The following is an 18609-nucleotide window of genomic DNA, read 5'->3' on the forward strand; positions in this document are numbered from 1 at the left end:
TCAAGAATAAACAAATGATGTCACCATCCAATATCTGTTCACTGGCACTGCCCCTCAAGCTTTACATACTGGAAAGCTCATCAACAAGCTAGCAAAAGTGGGAGCAGGCATCATGAGGTAGCAGTAGCAGACAACATGAAGCAGCAGTGGCAGACAACATGAAGCAGCAGTGGCAGACCTTGTACCTTGAAAACAACCTTGTTGTACCCTGGTAACAACAACAATGGCCGCTGTCACCACCACTAGCCACATACGTAATGACATGAATTTTATTCATTCTAGTGTATATATCATGTTTCTATGGTATCCGTATTGTTTATGTCATATTAGATGAATTCTGATAGATAAATAAGCCACAGAGTTGATATTAGGGAAATTATTGAAGTATCTTGTCGTGCCTGAAATTCCACTGAAATGGATTAATTCCATTTCAATTAATTTACACTAGTACAACTGATTCTGCAAAGGAGCAAATCCAGATGCGAGCAAGGTCAATGAACGAATTAAACTCATAAGGAAAGGTTCCACTGTATTTACAGACATATTATCTGTATCTCCATGGATGAGTGGAGAAGAATCCTTCCTCCATAAGCCATGCATGTGTAAGAGGTGACTAAAATGCTGGGAGCATGGGGCTAGTGCTTGTGTTGAGTGTGTAAGCAATGGATGACATACCTAGGTTGGTCTTCACTGGACTCACAAGCAAGAGCCAGTGCATGTGTTGAGAGTGCTGCCATGGAGTGACCAACACTGTTGTTAAAGTGCAGGGAGTGGTGCACTGAAGTGTCATGGAACTCTATGTCAATGCTATTTTCGTCCTCACTAGAGTACTGCCGCACGATGCCCACATTGTTCCACAGCTGAAAGAAAGAAACCCATTGTACAAAAAATTCTGTATACATTATACATTAATTACAATACACAAATAACACACACACAGGAGAGAGAAGCTTATGATGACATTTTGATCCAAGTTGAACCAAAACATTGTCACAAGCCTCTCTCTCTCTCCTATGTGTGGGTTATTTGTGTATTATTCCAGTCATGGTATTGTGCCTTTTTCTTCTTCACTAATTACAATAATTTTTTGTAACCAGATGAGTCATCTCCCACAAGGAATGATGATCTAAGTAAGGAAACATTCACTATCAATCATTCAATAGTAGTCTTGCCAGAAGTGTGCTAACACATCACAATTCAGATGACCCTCCCAACAGCACAAATCACCCCTCTTTCAGTGTGCTGGCACTGTACTTCCCACCTCCAGGACACTGTTTTCCCTAAATCCCTTCATAAATGTTACCTTGCCCCTACTCCAGCATGTCAAATCTCTCAACCCACCTATCTCTGCTCACCTGATCTAACACGCCCACACACACTATCTTCCATAACTCCCATCTTCTTATTGCTGCACTCCAAATTCTTTGCACAATATTCACATGACACACTCCTCTGAATCTGGCCATTTCAAATGCCTCCCACCACCACCACCATCTCCTCCTCCTCCTCCATCTCCACCTCCACCATCTCCATCTCCATCTCCACCTCCACCATCTCCATCTCCACCTCCACCATCTCCATCTCCACCTCCACCATCTCCACCTCCTCCATCTCCACCTCCTCCATCTCCATCTCCATCATCTCCACCTCCTCCATCTCCATCTCCACCACCTCCATCTCCTCCTCCACCATCTCCTCCTCCACCATCTCCTCCTCCTCCTCCTCCACCATCTCCTCCTCCTCCTCCACCATCTCCTCCTCCTCCTCCACCATCTCCTCCTCCTCCTCCACCATCTCCTCCTCCTCCTCCTCCTCCTCCCTGCAATGTTTAAAACCATGTGAGTCGTAAGGGGACAGTACCCCTTTCTCCCGTATAAATTATTAAATGTAAAATAAAGAAAACTTTTGTTTCTACTTTTTTTGGTTACCCTGCCTTGGTAGGAGACAGCCAATGTGTTAAGAAAAAAAATGATAAATATCAAAGCTAAGGTCTGCTCCATGATAGATCACATTAGAGTATCCCAGAAAATAAAAATAAAGAGAAACTGATGTTACTGATCACATGCCAGACAACAGCCATGAAGGAGAGGCACTAACCATATATCTGTCATTGAGGTGCTCTGGGGACATGCCAGGCTGGAAAGGCTTCTGTATCTCGGGTAACTTCACCACAGGCACTGGCGGAGCTATACTCGTGGTCACCACACTTGCAGCATCATCATCCACGTCTTTATGCTCTAGGAGTTAAATTGCAAACATTAATGATTTTTCAGGTAACCAATTATAACAAAATAGTTTTAGCAGTGAAGAGTTTTATGAGGATAGTGAGGCTCGGGTTAGAGTATGTAGGAGAGAAGGAGATTATTTCCCAGTAAAAGTAGGCCTTAGACAAGGATGTGTGATGTCACAGTGGAAATATAAACACACATGCAGTATAATGTGATCCTTTATTGACAAAGTTTTGCCCACACAGTTGGCTTTATCAAGTCACAAACAAATCTACCTGGGTGGAAGGTATGTGAGTATTTATAGGATGGAGTCAGGTGGAGAATTCTGCATGTGACAATCTACTGAGTAGGGTTATAGTCTAGTACCTTGGGTAGCTTGGAAGAGAGATTGGATAAGTATATGAGTAGACCTTCTGCAGTGTTCCTCTATTCTCATGTTCTTATGTGGGATAGCGATGGATACATGGAACATCTGGAAGCCGAGCATTTTCCCACCATTATTCCCTCGTCTGTCACCTGGCTCCGTTATGTTGACAACATTCTCAGCATAATTCCCAGATGCTTCAACGTTCAAGCTCTCCAACACAAGCTCAACCAGGTCGAGCCCTCAATCCAGTTCACACTAGAAGAAGAAGTCGACAACACTCTTCCTTTCCTTGATATTCTTCTCTGCAAACCTGACCATGAACTTCATTTTAAAGTCTATCGAAAACCTACCAGCCATCACGATCTTCTCCACTTCTACTCTCATCACGACACCAAAACTAAACGTGGTGTAACTACAGGCTTTTCCTGCATGCACTCAGAACCTGCAGCAATGAGTTCCTTGAGGAAGAATGCACTATAACTGAACAAGTGTTTTCCAAACTTCACTATCCTTGCCACTTCATCAGAGACTGCAGATGAAGGGCATTAAACATCTTCAACACACCCAGATGAGACACTGCAGAGAAGAGATACATAATCCTCCCTACCAACTCCATTGCCAAACACGTTTTCAACATCTTTTCCAATACCTCATTCCAAGTACCTACCTCCAGAACCACGACCATCAAGGACATTACCAGTAATAGACAGGACAAGCTTCCATCCTCTGCAGGGTTATACATAATTCCTTGTAATGACTGCAGCAAATTATACGTGGGCAAAACATCAAGAGACCTTCAAACACGTATTTCAGAACACCAGTACGCAGGCAGATATGACGATTCAAGGAATGCCTGTGTTCAACACCAAAATTCACAAAACCATTTGCTCAACTACAGAAACGCAAGACTTATTGCCAGAGAAGACAACACTCAATACCGAAGAATCCTGGAATCGTCACTTATCTCTATATCCAACAACTTCAACCAGAACAACGGCTTCTATAACACAGCTGAACCCCTTGCCGAGAAACTTCTTCATCGCTATCTCACATAAGAACATGAGAATGAAGGAACAGTGCAGAAGATCCACTTATACTTATCAAATCTCTCTTCCAAGCTACCCAAGGTATTAGACTCTATAACCCTACTCGGTAGATTGTCACATGCAGCTTTCTCCACCTAACCCAGCATTCTCAACCTAACATCATCCAATAAATACTTAAGTACCTTCCACCCAGGTAGACCTGTTTGTGACTTGATAAAGCCCAGTGTGTGGGTGAAACATTGTCAATAAAGGATCACATTATAATGAATATGTGTTTATATTTCCAGTGTGTCGGTATTTTATACCATTTATTTCCAGTATGATGTCACCATGGCTGTTTAATATATTTATAGATGGGGTGGTAAGAGAAGTGAATGCGCAGGTGTTGGCAAAAGGTGTGGAGTTAAAAGATAAAGAATCTAACACAAAGTGGGAGTTGTCACAGTTGCTCTTTGCTGATTACACTGTGCTTTTGGGTTATTGATGCAAGAACCTTGGGTAGTTTCAAATTTAGGTTGGGTAAATACACGACTGAGAGGGGTTGGATTTGAGTGGGACCTGCATGTGAGTAAATAGAATTATCGAAGCTTATTGCTTGGGTAGCATTGAAAATTGGGTTGGGCAAATATTCTATTAGTGGGATGGATTGTAAAGGACCTGCCTAGTATGGGCCAACAGGCCTGCTGCAGTGTTCCTCCTTTCTTATGTTCTTATGATTCGGAAGAGAAGTTGTAGATGAATGGTTCAGAGAACCAACACGTTGACACATGTGCAACTCTTGGGTATCTTTACTGAGGAAACGTTTCGCCACACAGTGGCTTCATCAGTCCAATACAAAGGAGAATGGTGAAGAACAGGAGTAATTTGAGGTAATAAGTCCCTCAGTCTTGAGTCAATGTGGTCAGTCCATCAATCTTGAAAAGAATACAGCATATCTGCAGAGAAGTAGCCTATATACCGTAGGCAGGAGAGGTGCAGCAGTCGTGACCAATGTGGAAGTAGGTCGTGCCCAAAGGTTAGGCAAGCAAAGAATTCCCAAGTATTAAGATCCCAAGATCCAGTGTCAGACAGGATTGTAGATGAATGCCCCATGTAGTGCATGATGGGAACAACTGCCCCATGTAGTACATGATGGGAACAGCTGCCCCATGTAGTGCATGATGGGAACAACTGCCCCATGTAGTACATGATGGGAACAGCTGCCCCATGTAGTGCATGATGGAAACAGCTGCCCCATGTAGTGCATGATGGGAACAGCTGCCCCATGTAGTGCATGATGGGAACAGCTGCCCCATGTAGTGCATGATGGGAACAGCTGCCCCATGTAGTGCATGATGGGAACAGCTGCCCCATGTAGTGCATGATGGGAACAGCTGCCCCATGTAGTGCATGATAGGAACAGCTGCCCCATGTAGTGCATGATGGGAACAGCTGCCCCATGTAGTGCATGATGGGAAGAGCTGCCCCATGTAGTGCATGATGGGAAGAGCTAACCTCTGACTTTGTTTGGGTTAAAACATGAACTTTTTAAGCATCTAGTGGTTTTCATTTTTACTGGGCCTTTCTTGGTGTCAACTGAGAGAATGGAAGACATACTAGTGACCTGAAATACAGACGACTTTAAAATACTGAAATAGTCGATATTTGGAATTTTTTTCTAAGGCTGGGTTGGTCTCCCCTTGTTCTGTTTTCTGAATTTTTACTAGATCTTCTTCAACCCTTTCAGGGTTGATGCCGTACTAGTACACACAAATTCTCGTGCTTTCAAATCTAGCGAGAGAGAGCTAGTAGGCTTACATATGAAAGAATGGGTCTATGTGGTCAGTGTGCACAGTATAAAAAAAAATCCTGCAGCACAAAGTACATAATGAGAAAAAAAAAAAACTCGTACTGTGTTTTTGGTTTAAAACAGCGAATTTGCAGTGTATTTTCATATGCTATTTATAGTTGCATTCTAGTTTTCCTGGTCTCATTTTATAAAATGGAAGATATATTACAGAAATTGAGATGATTTTGATTGGTATCACAATGAAAAGTAGCCTTTAATTTGAGCTCAAAGTAGCAGAAATGTTCGATTTCTGCCAAAGTTCAAAAGTAAACAGATCATGCCACGCATCCAATACACATCAACTGGTGAGTCTAATATTCTTTCACAAGTGCGCTGATATTATTTATACCATTTCTACACTAATGCAGTAGTCTGCATAACAGTAAATCTTCCATTTTTTTGTGAGAATAAAATTTCAAAGTGGAAAGCAAAAGAAATGTAAGAGGGGCCTGGGGATGTGACCAATGAACAGAAAAAATGTTATTTTAGTGCCAGGAATGTCTGTCTTGTTTATTCTGGACCCTATTTGGAAATTGGCATCTTTGAAAATTTGTGTGAAATTGGCAAAATTGCCAATTTCTGACCACTTTATTGGATAGTTGAAATCGGTAAATGGGTGGTTTCTTGTACTCATTCGATAGAAGAAATGGAGTTCTAGCAAAATAGTTATGATTTTTGTTGACTGGTACATCGGAATTGGCCGAAAATAGGGCTTAAAGTTGGTGAAATCGCTGATGCACAAAATCGTCGAGATCACTAACTTCGCGAGAGCATAATTCTGCAAGTTTTCCATCAAATTTCATACTTTTGGTGTCATTATGATCGGGAAAAGATTCTCTATCATTTCATGAGATTTTTTTTTTTTCGAAATATTTCCAACCCTGAGAACAAGTTTACGAGAGGGCCTGCCGACCCTGAGAGAGTTAACTATTGGGACGGCCTAAACCATGACCAAACATTCATGATTACAGTTTATAAATGAGAGTGTGGAAATGTGGAGTGTGGAAATTAGGAGGTTTGGAGTTACTACAAGTATTAGTCAGAGGGCTGAAGAGGGGTTGTTGAGGTGGTTTGGTCATTTAGAGAGAAAGGAACAAAGTAGATTGGAGAGCATATAAATACGGAGGGGAAGGAAGGTGGGGTAGGGGTCATCCTCAAAAAGGTTGGAGGGAGGGGGTAAAGGAGGTTTGGTGGACGAGGGGCTTAGACTTCCAGCAAGCATGTGTGGGCGTGTTAGATAGGAGCGAATGGAGATGAATGGTTTTTGGGACCTAACGAGCTGTTGGAGTGTAAGAAGGGTAATATTTAGCGAAGGGATAATGGGGTACAGGTTATTTTTATATAGCCAGACTTGAGTACTGGAAATGGGAAATACAATGCCTGCACTTTAAAGGAGGGGTTTGGGATATTGGCAGTTTGGAGGGATATGTTATATGTACAGTGGACCCCCCCCGAGTTTCGTGATTAATCCGTTCCAGAGAGCCTGCCGAAGGTCGAAATTCACAAAACTCGAAACCATTTTCCCCATAAGAAATAATGGAAATAAAATTAATCTGTTCCAGACACCCAAAAATATTAAAATAAAATATTGTTTTTCAAATTAAATAAAGATTTACATAATGAAAAGTGCCTGCACTTTAAAGGAGGGGTCTGGGATATTGGCAGTTTGGAGGGATATGTTGTGTATCTTTATATGTGTATGCTTCTAAACTGTTGTATTCTGAGCACCTCTGCAAAAACAGTGATAATGTGCGAGTGTGGTGAAAGTGTTGAATGATGATGAAAGTATTTTCTTTTCGGGGATTTTCTTTCTTTTTTGGGTCACCCTGCCTCGGTGGGAGATGGCCGACTTGTTGAAAAAAAAAAAATAATGAAAACAATCAGAAATCAAGTATATGCATTTAAAAAATAATAATAACATTATACTTGCCTTTACTGAAGACTTCTATGTGGATGGAAGACGGGAGAAGGGGATAGGAGGAAGGTGTACACTATTGTTTGGAAGGAGAATCTCTTTCCTTTAGGACTGTAGGTAGCAAGTCCTTATCTGGGGTTACTTCCCTTCTTCTTTTAATGCCACTGGGAACAACTTGAGAGTCACTGGACCCCTGTCGCACACAATATCTGTCCAGAGAGGTCTTTTTCTGGCATTTCTTTAAGATTTCCCTGAAGTGGGACACAACACTGTCATTGTACATGTTGCAGATATGGCTTGTTTCAGCTTGGTCAGGATGATACTTTTCAACAAAACTTTGCAACTCATTCCACATTCCACACATGTCCTTAATCACTGAAGAAGGCACCTCATCCACTCCCTCTTCCTCCTCCTCTGAGCAAGTTCCTCGGCTGTGGTCTGATGCTGTTCCAGTTGAAGCTCTTGCAGTTCGTCAGTGGTTAGCTCTTCCCTGTGGTCCTCCACCAACTCTTAAACATCCCCGTCACTCACTTTATTTACCAAAGGGCTTGCACTAGCTTTCCTTGGGTCCATGATGACTTATTTAGCAGTTGCACACACAAAAAACAATCTATTATTATGAAATGTATTGTATGAACCCGCGGGGTGATGGTCACGTGTTGGTAAACAATGGCACACTGAGCGTGAATGGCGTGGGAGACTGGCTTGGTGTGCGCGGTGACAGGCGGACGGGTACTGGACGGTTGCTGAAACACGAGTCTTTTCACGAAACTCGAGGCCAAATTTTTCCAAAAAAAAAAAAGATACTCGATGAAGGTCGAATTTCACAAAAGTCGAGGCTGCCAAAACTCGGGGTCCACTGAATATGCTTCTAAACTGTTGTATCTGGGCGCCTCTGCAAAAACAGTGATTATGTGTGAGAGAGGTGAAAGTGTTGAATGATGAAGTATTTTCTTTCTGAGGATTTTCTTTCTTCTTGGGGTCACCCTGCCTCGGTGGGAGATGGCCGACTTGTTGAAAAAAAAAAAAAAAAACAGTACAGTGGCCCCCCGCATAACGTTCACCTCCGAATGCGACCAATTATGTAAGTGTATTTATGTAAGTGCATTTGTACGTGTATGTTTGGGGGTCTGAAATGGACTAATCTACTTCACAGTATTCCTTATGGGAACAAATTCGGTCAGTACTGGCACCTGAACATACTTCTGGAGTGAAAAAAATATTGTTAACCGGGGGTCCACTGTACACAAATAACCCACACCTAGGGCAGAAAAACTCATGATAACATTTCAGTCCAACTTGGACATTTACAAGTCACTTGTAAATGGCCAAGTTGGACTGAAAAATTGTCATGAGCTCCTCTCTCCTGTGTGTGTTGTGTGTGTACTGTTCCAGTCACGGTATTGTGCCTTTTTGTTCTTTATTAACCAAGAAATTGGAAAAAAAAACAACGTTGATTTTTTGGGGGCTGTGCTTGACCTGTCTATTGCCTGTCTCCTCACCTGACCTACCTATTGTCTGTCTCCTCATCTGACCTGTCTATTATCTGTCTCCTCAACTGATCTGTCTATTGTCTGTCTCCTCACCTGATCTGTCTATTGTCTGTCTCGTCACCTGACCTCTCTAGTATCTGTCTCCTCACCTGATCTATCTATTGTCTGTCTCTTCACCTGATCTGTCTCTTGTCTGTCTCCTCACCTTATCTGTCTATTGTCTGTCTACTCACCTGACCTGTCTATGGTCTGTCTCCTCACTTGACCTGTCTATGGTCTGTCTCCTCACCTGACCTGTCTATTGTCTGTCTTCTCACCTGACCTGTCTATTGTCTGTCGCCTCACCTGACCTGTCTATTGTCTGTCTCCTCACCTGACCTGTCTACTGTCTCTTCACCTGACCCATCTGCTGTCTTTCTCTTCACCTGACCCATCTACTGTCTTTCTCTTCACCTGACCCATCTACTGTCTTTCTCTTCACCTGACCCATCTACTGTCTTTCTCTTCACCTGACCCATCTACTGTCTTTCTCTTCACCTGACCCATCTACTGTCTTTCTCTTCACCTGACCCATCTACTATCTTTCTCTTCACCTGACCCATCTACTGTCTTTCTCTTCACCTGACCCATCTACTGTCTTTCTCTTCACCTGACCCATCTACTGTCTTTCTCTTCACCTGACCCATCTACTGTCTTTCTCTTCACCTGACCCATCTACTGTCTTTCTCTTCACCTGACCCATCTACTGTCTTTCTCTTCACCTGGCCCATCTACTGTCTTTCTCTTCATCTGACCTATCTACTGTCTTTCTCTTCATCTGACCCATCTACTGTCTTTCTCTTCATCTGACCCATCTACTGTCTTTCTCTTCACCTGGCCCATCTACTGTTTTTCTTCCTCACCTGACCCATCTACTGTCTTTCTCTTCATCTGACCCATCTACTGTCTTTCTCTTCATCTGACCCATCTACTGTCTTTTTTTTCCTCACCTGACCCATCTACTGTCTTCCCCAGGTCTTAACCTGTCCTGTCACATCAAAGTCAGTTACACTAACATCCACAACTTAGTTCAAAGGAACCTTCCCCATACACCTGTAACAATACTCTACATAAAACTACAGCACAGTCATCTCTCCCATAAACCTTCTCTACAAAGCAAAATTTTTTGTAAATGTGATTTAAAAGGCGAATCCAAAATTGAACAGCACGTGGGAAGATCTTCATAGTAAACAAAGAAAATTTCTTTCTTTGTGTAGTATACCAAATGTAGTTACATGTAATTAAATACTGTTAAGCACAAAGAAAGCCACTAGCAAACCATACCACAGGCGGGGTTAGAACCCACGATCAGTCATAAAACTCCAGACCAACGCACTAACCACTCTCCGTCATTACGATTTCGTGAGTCAAAGCCACAAGCATGCAGTGCATTTTGGGCAGACTACTACTAATGCTTACATTAGATACAGGTTATTGATTGGTAAATTTTAGCTATGAATTATTATAAGAGAGAGAGAGAGGCAGTAAACAATATTACAATCAGTATAATTTACTATACAGGGGTAGCAAAAATATTACTATTAGTACAATTTACAATAGTACAATTTTAAGTATGTATTAATACTGTAAACTGATCCAGTGATGTGAAGTTAACTGAGATATGTTGAGTTTGTTGAAAGACTAAGAGAAGTCATGAAGTGCTGACCATCACTGAACAAGTGATAATACTCCCAATTATTGTGCATAATTTATCAATTAAACTTTATAATAGGTATATATAGGACTTGTATATAGTGTCTGCAAGTATCCACGGCTTCAGTATCCACATATCCCCCACGCACATGGGGGTCCTACACTACTATGTTTTATTCAATTTTGGATGTACTACATGAATCATGAAATCCTAGTAATGCAGTTGCAAATAAATTCTAGTGTGACCCCTGTCTAACCTCCTTACAATGTATAGAAATATAGCTAGTTGGGTGAAGCTTATCACAGCCAGCTGGCCAAGTGGTTAACACACAGGCCTGCGAGTTGAAAGATTCACTTGCGGTGGGTTTAAACCTTACCTGTTCCCTGGTTTGGATGTATTTTTCAATTGCATTCACAAAATCACACTAAACAGAGGAGGTTTACAGATCTTTCTGTATATGTCATTTTTTGTTTGTCTTACCCGAGTCTTCCTTGAATGTGCTATCCTTGGGAACTCCAAGAAAGGTGCCTTCCTCATCATCAGCAAATCCCAGCTGAGATTTTATCTTGGAAATGGAAAACTCGCCATCGTCCTCGTCCTCCATATCAATGTCCAGCGGTGGAAAGTTATCTTTACCGAGATCTCCATTTTGTGCTCCACTCTCAGTGCCTCCATTAACCTGAGAATTATAGAGAGGAAAAAAACAAGTAAAAATATTGAGCAAGTGGTTAACCCTTAAATGGTCCAAACGTATACATTGGACCCCCGAGTTTCGTGATTAATCCGTTCCAGAGAGTCTGCCGAATGGCGAAACCATTTTCCCCATAAGAAATAAAGGAAATAAAATTAAACCGTTCCCGACACCCAAAAATATTAAAATAAAATATTTTTTTTTTTCAAATTAAATAAAGATTTACATACTGAAAACAATGAGAAATCAAGTACATACATATAAAAAATAATAACAACATTACACTTACCTTTACTGAAGACTTCTGGGTGGATGGAAGACGGGAAGAGGGGATAGGAGGAAAGTGTACACTAGTGTTTGGAAGGAGAATCTCCATCCATTAGGACTTCAGGTACGAAGTCCTTATCTGGGGTTACTTCCCTTTGTTTTTTCAAGACACTGGGAACAACTTGAGAGTCACTGGTCCCCTGTCGCACAAAATATCTGTCCAGAGACCTCTGTTTCTGGCGTTTCTTTAAGATTTGTCTGAAGTGGGACACAACACTGTCATTGTACATGTTGCCAACACAGCCTGCAACAGCTTTGTCAGGGTGAAGTTCATCCATAAATGTTTGCACTTCAGTCCGCTTTGCACAAATGTCCTTAATCTTTGAAGAAGGCACCTTCCTGCATCTCTCTTCCTCCTCTTCTGCAGCAATTTCCTGAGCTGTGATCTCTTGCTGTTGCAGATGAAGCTCTTCCAGTTCTTCAGTAGTTAGCTCTTCCCTGTGGTATTCCACCAACTCTTCCACACACTCGCCACTCATCTCCAACCCCAGGGACTTCCCCAATGCCAAAATACTTTCCACAACTGCCATAGGCTCATCAGGGTCAGCCCCCAAACTCTTCAAAATCCCTCTCTTGTATACATTCTGGCCACAATTTTCTCCAAGCAGAGTTCAAAGTTCTGCAAGTCACTCCCTCCCAAGCCTTACCTGTAAGGTTTATGCAAGTGAGAATATCGAAGTGATCTTTCCAGAACTCTCTTAGGGTAAATTCAGTGTCTGAGGTCACTTCAAAGCACTTTTGAAACACTGCTTTGGTGTACAGTTTTTTGAAGTTTGAAATGACCTGCAGGTCCATGGGCTGGATGAGAGGAGTTGTATTAGGGGGCAAGAACTTCACCGTGATGAAACTAAACTCCCCCACTATTTGCTCTTCCAAGTCTGGAGGATGAGCAGGACCATTTTCCATTACCAGGAGGCACTTGAGTGGCAGTTTATTTTCCAAGAGGTATTTCTTCACACTGGGGCCAAACACTTCATTAAACCAGTCTAGGAAAATTCCCCTTGTGACCCATGCCTTGTTAGCCTTCCACATCACACACAAATTACTCTTGGCAACACTGTTTTTCTTGAACACTCTGGGATTTTCAGAGTGATACACCAGTAAAGGTTTCACTTTGCAATCCCCACTAGCATTACTACAAAACATGAGAGTAAGCCTATCCTTCATAGGCTTGTGTCCTGGGAGTGTCGTTTTCTCCTGCGTGATGTAGGTCCTCTTTGGCATTTTCTTCCAAAAGAGGCCTGTTTCATCACAATTAAACACTTGTTGGGGTTTGAATTCTCCAGTGTCTACACACTCCTTAAACTCCTGTACAAACTTCTCAGCTGCTTTTTTGTCAGAACTGGCAGCCTCACCATGCCTTATGACACTGTGAATGCCACTACGTTTCTTAAATCTCTCAAACCAACCTTTGCTGGCCTTAAAATCACAAGCATCACCACTCATTGCAGGCATTTTCTTTACGAGATCATCATGCAACTGCCTTGCCTTTTCACATATTATCGATTGCATAATACTATCTCCTGCTAACTGTTTTTGGGTAATCCACACCAACAATAACCTTTCCACTTCTTCGAGGATTTGTGATCTCTTTTTTGTCAGCATATCTACCCCTTTTGCAACAACAGCACACGGTATTTCCTTTCCCTTTGCCACAATCGAAGTGATGGTCGAATGGGGTTTGCCATACATCCTGGCAAGTTCTGTAACATGAACTTCGCTCTCATATTTCTCAATGATTTCCATCTTGAATTCGATTGTATTCCTCACTTTCTTTACCAAAGGGCTTGCACTAGCTTTCCTTGGGCCCATGGTGACTTATTTAGCAGTTGCAAGAACAAAATACAATGGATTATTATGAAATGTATGAACCTGCGGGGTGATGGTCACGTGCTGGTAAACAATGGCACACTGAGTGTGAATGGTGCGGAAGACTGGCTTTGTGTGCCGGTGACGAGTGGACGGGTACCGGACGGTCACCGAATCATGAGTCCAATCACGGATTTCACGAAAGTCGATGCCAGCGAAACTCAGGGGGTCCACTGTATATACGTTCTTACGCGTAGCACCCCAAACATATATATAGTTTTATTTTTCCTGCCTTCAAATTTGGCAGGATTGGCCTGAGATGCATTGTCAGCATTGAATGGGTCCTACTCAGTGTGCGCAGTATTCAAAAAATCTGGGATCACTTAGTACCTTGTGGGAGCGCCAGTTAAACTGAGCGCCAGCTAGAGCAAACAGTGCGGCAAACACCAAGGATTCACTTATGTAATGTCATATTAACACTCCTCTTTTAAGAGGAAAGTGATGTTAACCCCAAGTTTAGGGTCTGTCTATCTCTGTATCCCTATCTCTGTCTTCCTCAAACTATCTGTCCATCTCTATCTGTGTCTCTGTCTACCTCTATCTCTGTCTCTGTCTTTGTATATCTGTCTATCTCTTTCAATCTGTCTCTCTCTTTCTATCTGTCTGTATCTCTGTCTCACAGGTACACAAATACAAGAATACATTGTGTAAATTACCTAGGATAACCCAAAAAATCCAGACAAAGTGCTATATTCTGCTTGAAGATGTGAGTAAAGGTGATGAGACAGAGAGCTAGACAGATAGACTGACAGACATATTATTTTTTTTTATTTATTAACACACTGGCCGATTCCCACCAAGGCAGGGTGGCCCGAAAAAGAAAAACTTTCACCATCATTCACTCCATCACTGTCTTGCCAGAAGGGTGCTTTACACTACAGTTTTTAAACTGCAACATTAACACCCCTCCTTCAGAGTGCAGGCACTGTACTTCCCATCTCCAGGACTCAAGTCCGGCCTGCCGGTTTCCCTGAATCCCTTCATAAATGTTACTTTGCTCACACTCCAACAGCACGTCAAGTATTAAAAACCATTTGTCTCCATTCACTCCTATCAAACACGCTCACGCATGCCTGCTGGAAGTCCAAGCCCCTCGCACACAAAACCTCCTTTACCCCCTCCCTCCAACCTTTCCTAGGCCGACCCCTACCCCGCCTTCCTTCCGCTACAGACTGATACACTCTTGAAGTCATTCTGTTTCGCTCCATTCTCTCTACATGTCCGAACCACCTCAACAACCCTTCCTCAGCCCTCTGGACAACAGTTTTGGCAATCCCGCACCTCCTCCTAACTTCCAAACTACGAATTCTCTGCATTATATTCACACCACACATTGCCCTCAGACATGACATCTCCACTGCCTCCAGCCTTCTCCTCGCTGCAACATTCATCACCCATGCTTCACACCCATATAAGAGCGTTGGTAAAACTATACTCTCATACATTCCCCTCTTTGCCTCCAAGGACAAAGTTCTTTGTCTCCACAGACTCCTAAGTGCACCGCTCACCCTTTTTCTCTCATCAATTCTATGATTCACCTCATCTTTCACAGACCCATCCGCTGACACGTCCACTCCCAAATATCTGAATACATTCTCCTCCTCCATACTCTCTCCCTCCAATCTGATATTCAATCTTTCATCACCTAATCTTTTTTTTATCCTCATAACCTTACTCTTTCCTGTATTCACTTTTAATTTTCTTCTTTTGCATACCCTACCAAATTCATCCACCAACCTCTGCAACTTCTCTTCAGAATCTCCCAAGAGCACAGTGTCATCAGCAAAGAGCAACTGTGACAACTCCCACTTTATGTGTGATTCTTTATCTTTTAACTCCACACCTCTTGCCAAGACCCTCGCATTTACTTCTCTTACAACCCCATCTATAAATATATTAACAACCACGGTGACATCACACATCCTTGTCTAAGGCCTACTTTTACTGGGAAATAATTTCCCTCTTTCCTACATACTCTAACTTGAGCCTCACTATCCTCGTAAAAACTCTTCACTGCTTTCAGTAACCTACCTCCTACACCATACACCTGCAACATCTGCCACATTGCCCCCCTATCCACCCTGTCATACGCCTTTTCCAAATCCATAAATGCCACAAAAACCTCTTTAGCCTTATCTAAATACTGTTCACTTATATGTTTCACTGTAAACACCTGGTCCACACACCCCCTACCTTTCCTAAAGCCTCCTTGTTCATCTGCTATCCTATTCTCCGTCTTACTCTTAATTCTTTCAATAATAACTCTACCATACACTTTACCAGGTATACTCAACAGACTTATCCCCCTATAATTTTTGCACTCTCTTTTGTCCCCTTTGCCTTTATACAAAGGAACTATGCATGCTCTCTGCCAATCCCTAGGTACCTTACCCTCTTCCATACATTTATTAAATAATTGCACCAACCACTCCAAAACTATATCCCCACCTGCTTTTAACATTTCTATCTTTATCCCATCAATCCCGGCTGCCTTACCCCCTTTCATTTTACCTACTGCCTCACGAACTTCCCCCACACTCACAACTGGCTCTTCCTCACTCCTACAAGATGTTATTCCTCCTTGCCCTATACACGAAATCACAGCTTCCCTATCTTCATCAACATTTAACAATTCCTCAAAATATTCCTTCCATCTTCCCAATACCTCTAACTCTCCATTTAATAACTCTCCTCTCCTATTTTTAACTGACAAATCCATTTGTTCTCTAGGCTTCCTTAACTTGTTAATTTCATTCCAAAACTTTTTCTTATTTTCAACAAAATTTGTTGATAACATCTCACCCACTCTCTCATTTGCTCTCTTTTTACATTGCTTCACCACTCTCTTAACCTCTCTCTTTTTCTCCATATACTCTTCCCTCCTTGCATCACTTCTACTTTGTAAAAACTTTTCATATGCTAACTTTTTCTCCCTTACTACTCTCTTTACATCATCATTCCACCAATCGCTCCTCTTCCCTTCCGCACCCACTTTCCTGTAACCACAAACTTCTGCTGAACACTCTAACACTACATTTTTAAACCTACCCCATACCTCTTCGACCCCATTGCCTATGCTCTCATTAGCCCATCTATCCTCCAATAGCTGTTTATATCTTACCCTAACTGCCTCCTCTTTTAGTTTATAAACCTTCACCTCTCTCTTCCCTGATGCTTCTATTCTCCTTGTATCCCATCTACCTTTTATTCTCAGTGTAGCTACAACTAAGAAGTGATCTGATATATCTGTGGCCCCTCTATAAACATGTACATCCTGAAGTCTACTCAACAGTCTTTTATCTACCAATACATAATCCAACAAACTACTGTCATTTTGCCCTACATCATATCTTGTATACTTATTTATCCTCTTTTTCTTAAAATATGTATTACCTATAACTAAACCCCTTTCTATACAAAGTTCAATCAAAGGGCTCCCATTATCATTTACACCTGGCACCCCAAACTTACCTACCACACCCTCTCTAAAAGTTTCTCCTACTTTAGCATTGAGGTCCCCTACCACAATTACTCTCTCACTTGGTTCAAAGGCTCCTATACATTCACTTAACATCTCCCAAAATCTCTCTCTCTCTTTTCTACATTCCTCTCTTCTCCAGGTGCATACACGCTTATTGTGACCCACTTTTCGCATCCAACCTTTACTTTAATCCACATAATCCTTGAATTTACACATTCGGATTCTCTTTTCTCCTTCCATAACTGATCCTTCAACAATACTGCTACCCCTTCCTTAGCTCTAACTCTTCAGATACAGATTTAATCCCATTTATTTCCCACCACCGAAACTCCCCTACCCACTTCAGCTTTGTTTCGCTTAGCGCCAGGACATCCAACTTCTTTTCATTCATAACATCAGCAATCATCTGTTTCTTGTCATCCACACTACATCCATGCACATTCAAGCATCCCAGTTTTATTAAGTTTTTCTTCTCTTCTTTAGTAAATGTCTACAGGAGAATGGGTTACTAGCCCATCGCTCCCGGCATTTTAATCGCCTCATACAACACACATGGCTTACGGAGGAAAGATTCTTTTCCATTTCCCCATGGACAATAGAAGAAATAAAGAAGAACAAGAGCTATTTAGAAAAAGGAGAAAAACCTAGATGTATGTATATATATATGCATGTGCGTGTCTGTAAAGTGTGACCAAAGTGTAAGTAGAGTAGGAAGATATCCCTGTTATCTAGCGTGTTTATGAGACAGAAAAAGAAACCAGCAATCCTACCATCATGCAAAACAGTTACAGGTTTCTGTTTCACAGTCATCTGGCAGGACGGTAGTACTTCCCTGGGTGGTTGCTGTCTACCAACCTACTACCTACTAGGGAAGATATATTACAGAAAAAGATATGATTTTAATTGCTTTCACGACAAAAAGTACCTTGAAATAGAGCTCAACCTGGGAGAAATGGTCCATTGCTTGGCTGTTTCAATGACTCCACTGTCCATTCCAATATGCAGTCGTGAATGAGTTGATATTATTTATACAATTATTGCAATAAGGAATAACAGTAAAGCTTATATTTGTGTGAATAAAAATTACAAATTATTTATATAATAATAATAATAATGAAAGAAATCTAAGCATAAATAATGGAGTTCACTTTTCAGCAATTAGCCACCCCTTAGTGGTAATTTCGAATGACTTTTATGGTTGTAGTTTTTTTTTTGGTCTCATTTGATTGAATGGAAGATACATTACAGAAATAGATATGATTTTAATTGCTTTCACAACAAAAAGTGCCTTGAAATAGAGCTCAACCTACGACAAATGGTCAATTACTTGCAGTCGTGAATGGGTTGACATTATTTATACAATTATTGCAATAAGGAATAAAAGTAAATCTTATATTTTTTATGTGAGTAAAAATTACAAATTATTTCTATAATAATAATAATAATAATAATAATAATATGAGATGTCCTGTCTAAGGGCAATATGTGGTGTAAATATTATGCAGAAAATTCGGAGTGTGGAAATTGGGAGAAGGTGTGGAGTTAATAAAAGTATTAGTCAGAGGGCTGAAGAGGGGTTGTTGAGGTGGTTTGGTCATTTAGAGAGAATGGATCAAAGTAGAATGACATGGAGAGCGTATAAATCTGTAGGGGAAGGAAGGCGGGGTAGGG

The 18609-nt window shown here is 41.5% G+C and overlaps 1 protein-coding gene across 1 annotated transcript in view; it reads right to left on the minus strand.

Moving 5' to 3' along the window:
* Positions 1-18609, minus strand: part of Ctf4 (Chromosome transmission fidelity 4) — a 242784-nt gene that overhangs the window by 135262 nt on the left and 88913 nt on the right. Inside the window, 3 exon segments of the mRNA XM_070098498.1 lie at positions 676-860; positions 2098-2237; positions 11051-11249. Coding sequence (XP_069954599.1) covers positions 676-860; positions 2098-2237; positions 11051-11249 — 524 coding nt within the window.

Source organism: Cherax quadricarinatus, chromosome 62, assembly GCF_038502225.1.
Source record: "Cherax quadricarinatus isolate ZL_2023a chromosome 62, ASM3850222v1, whole genome shotgun sequence".
NCBI classification, from domain to species: Eukaryota; Metazoa; Arthropoda; class Malacostraca; order Decapoda; family Parastacidae; genus Cherax; species Cherax quadricarinatus.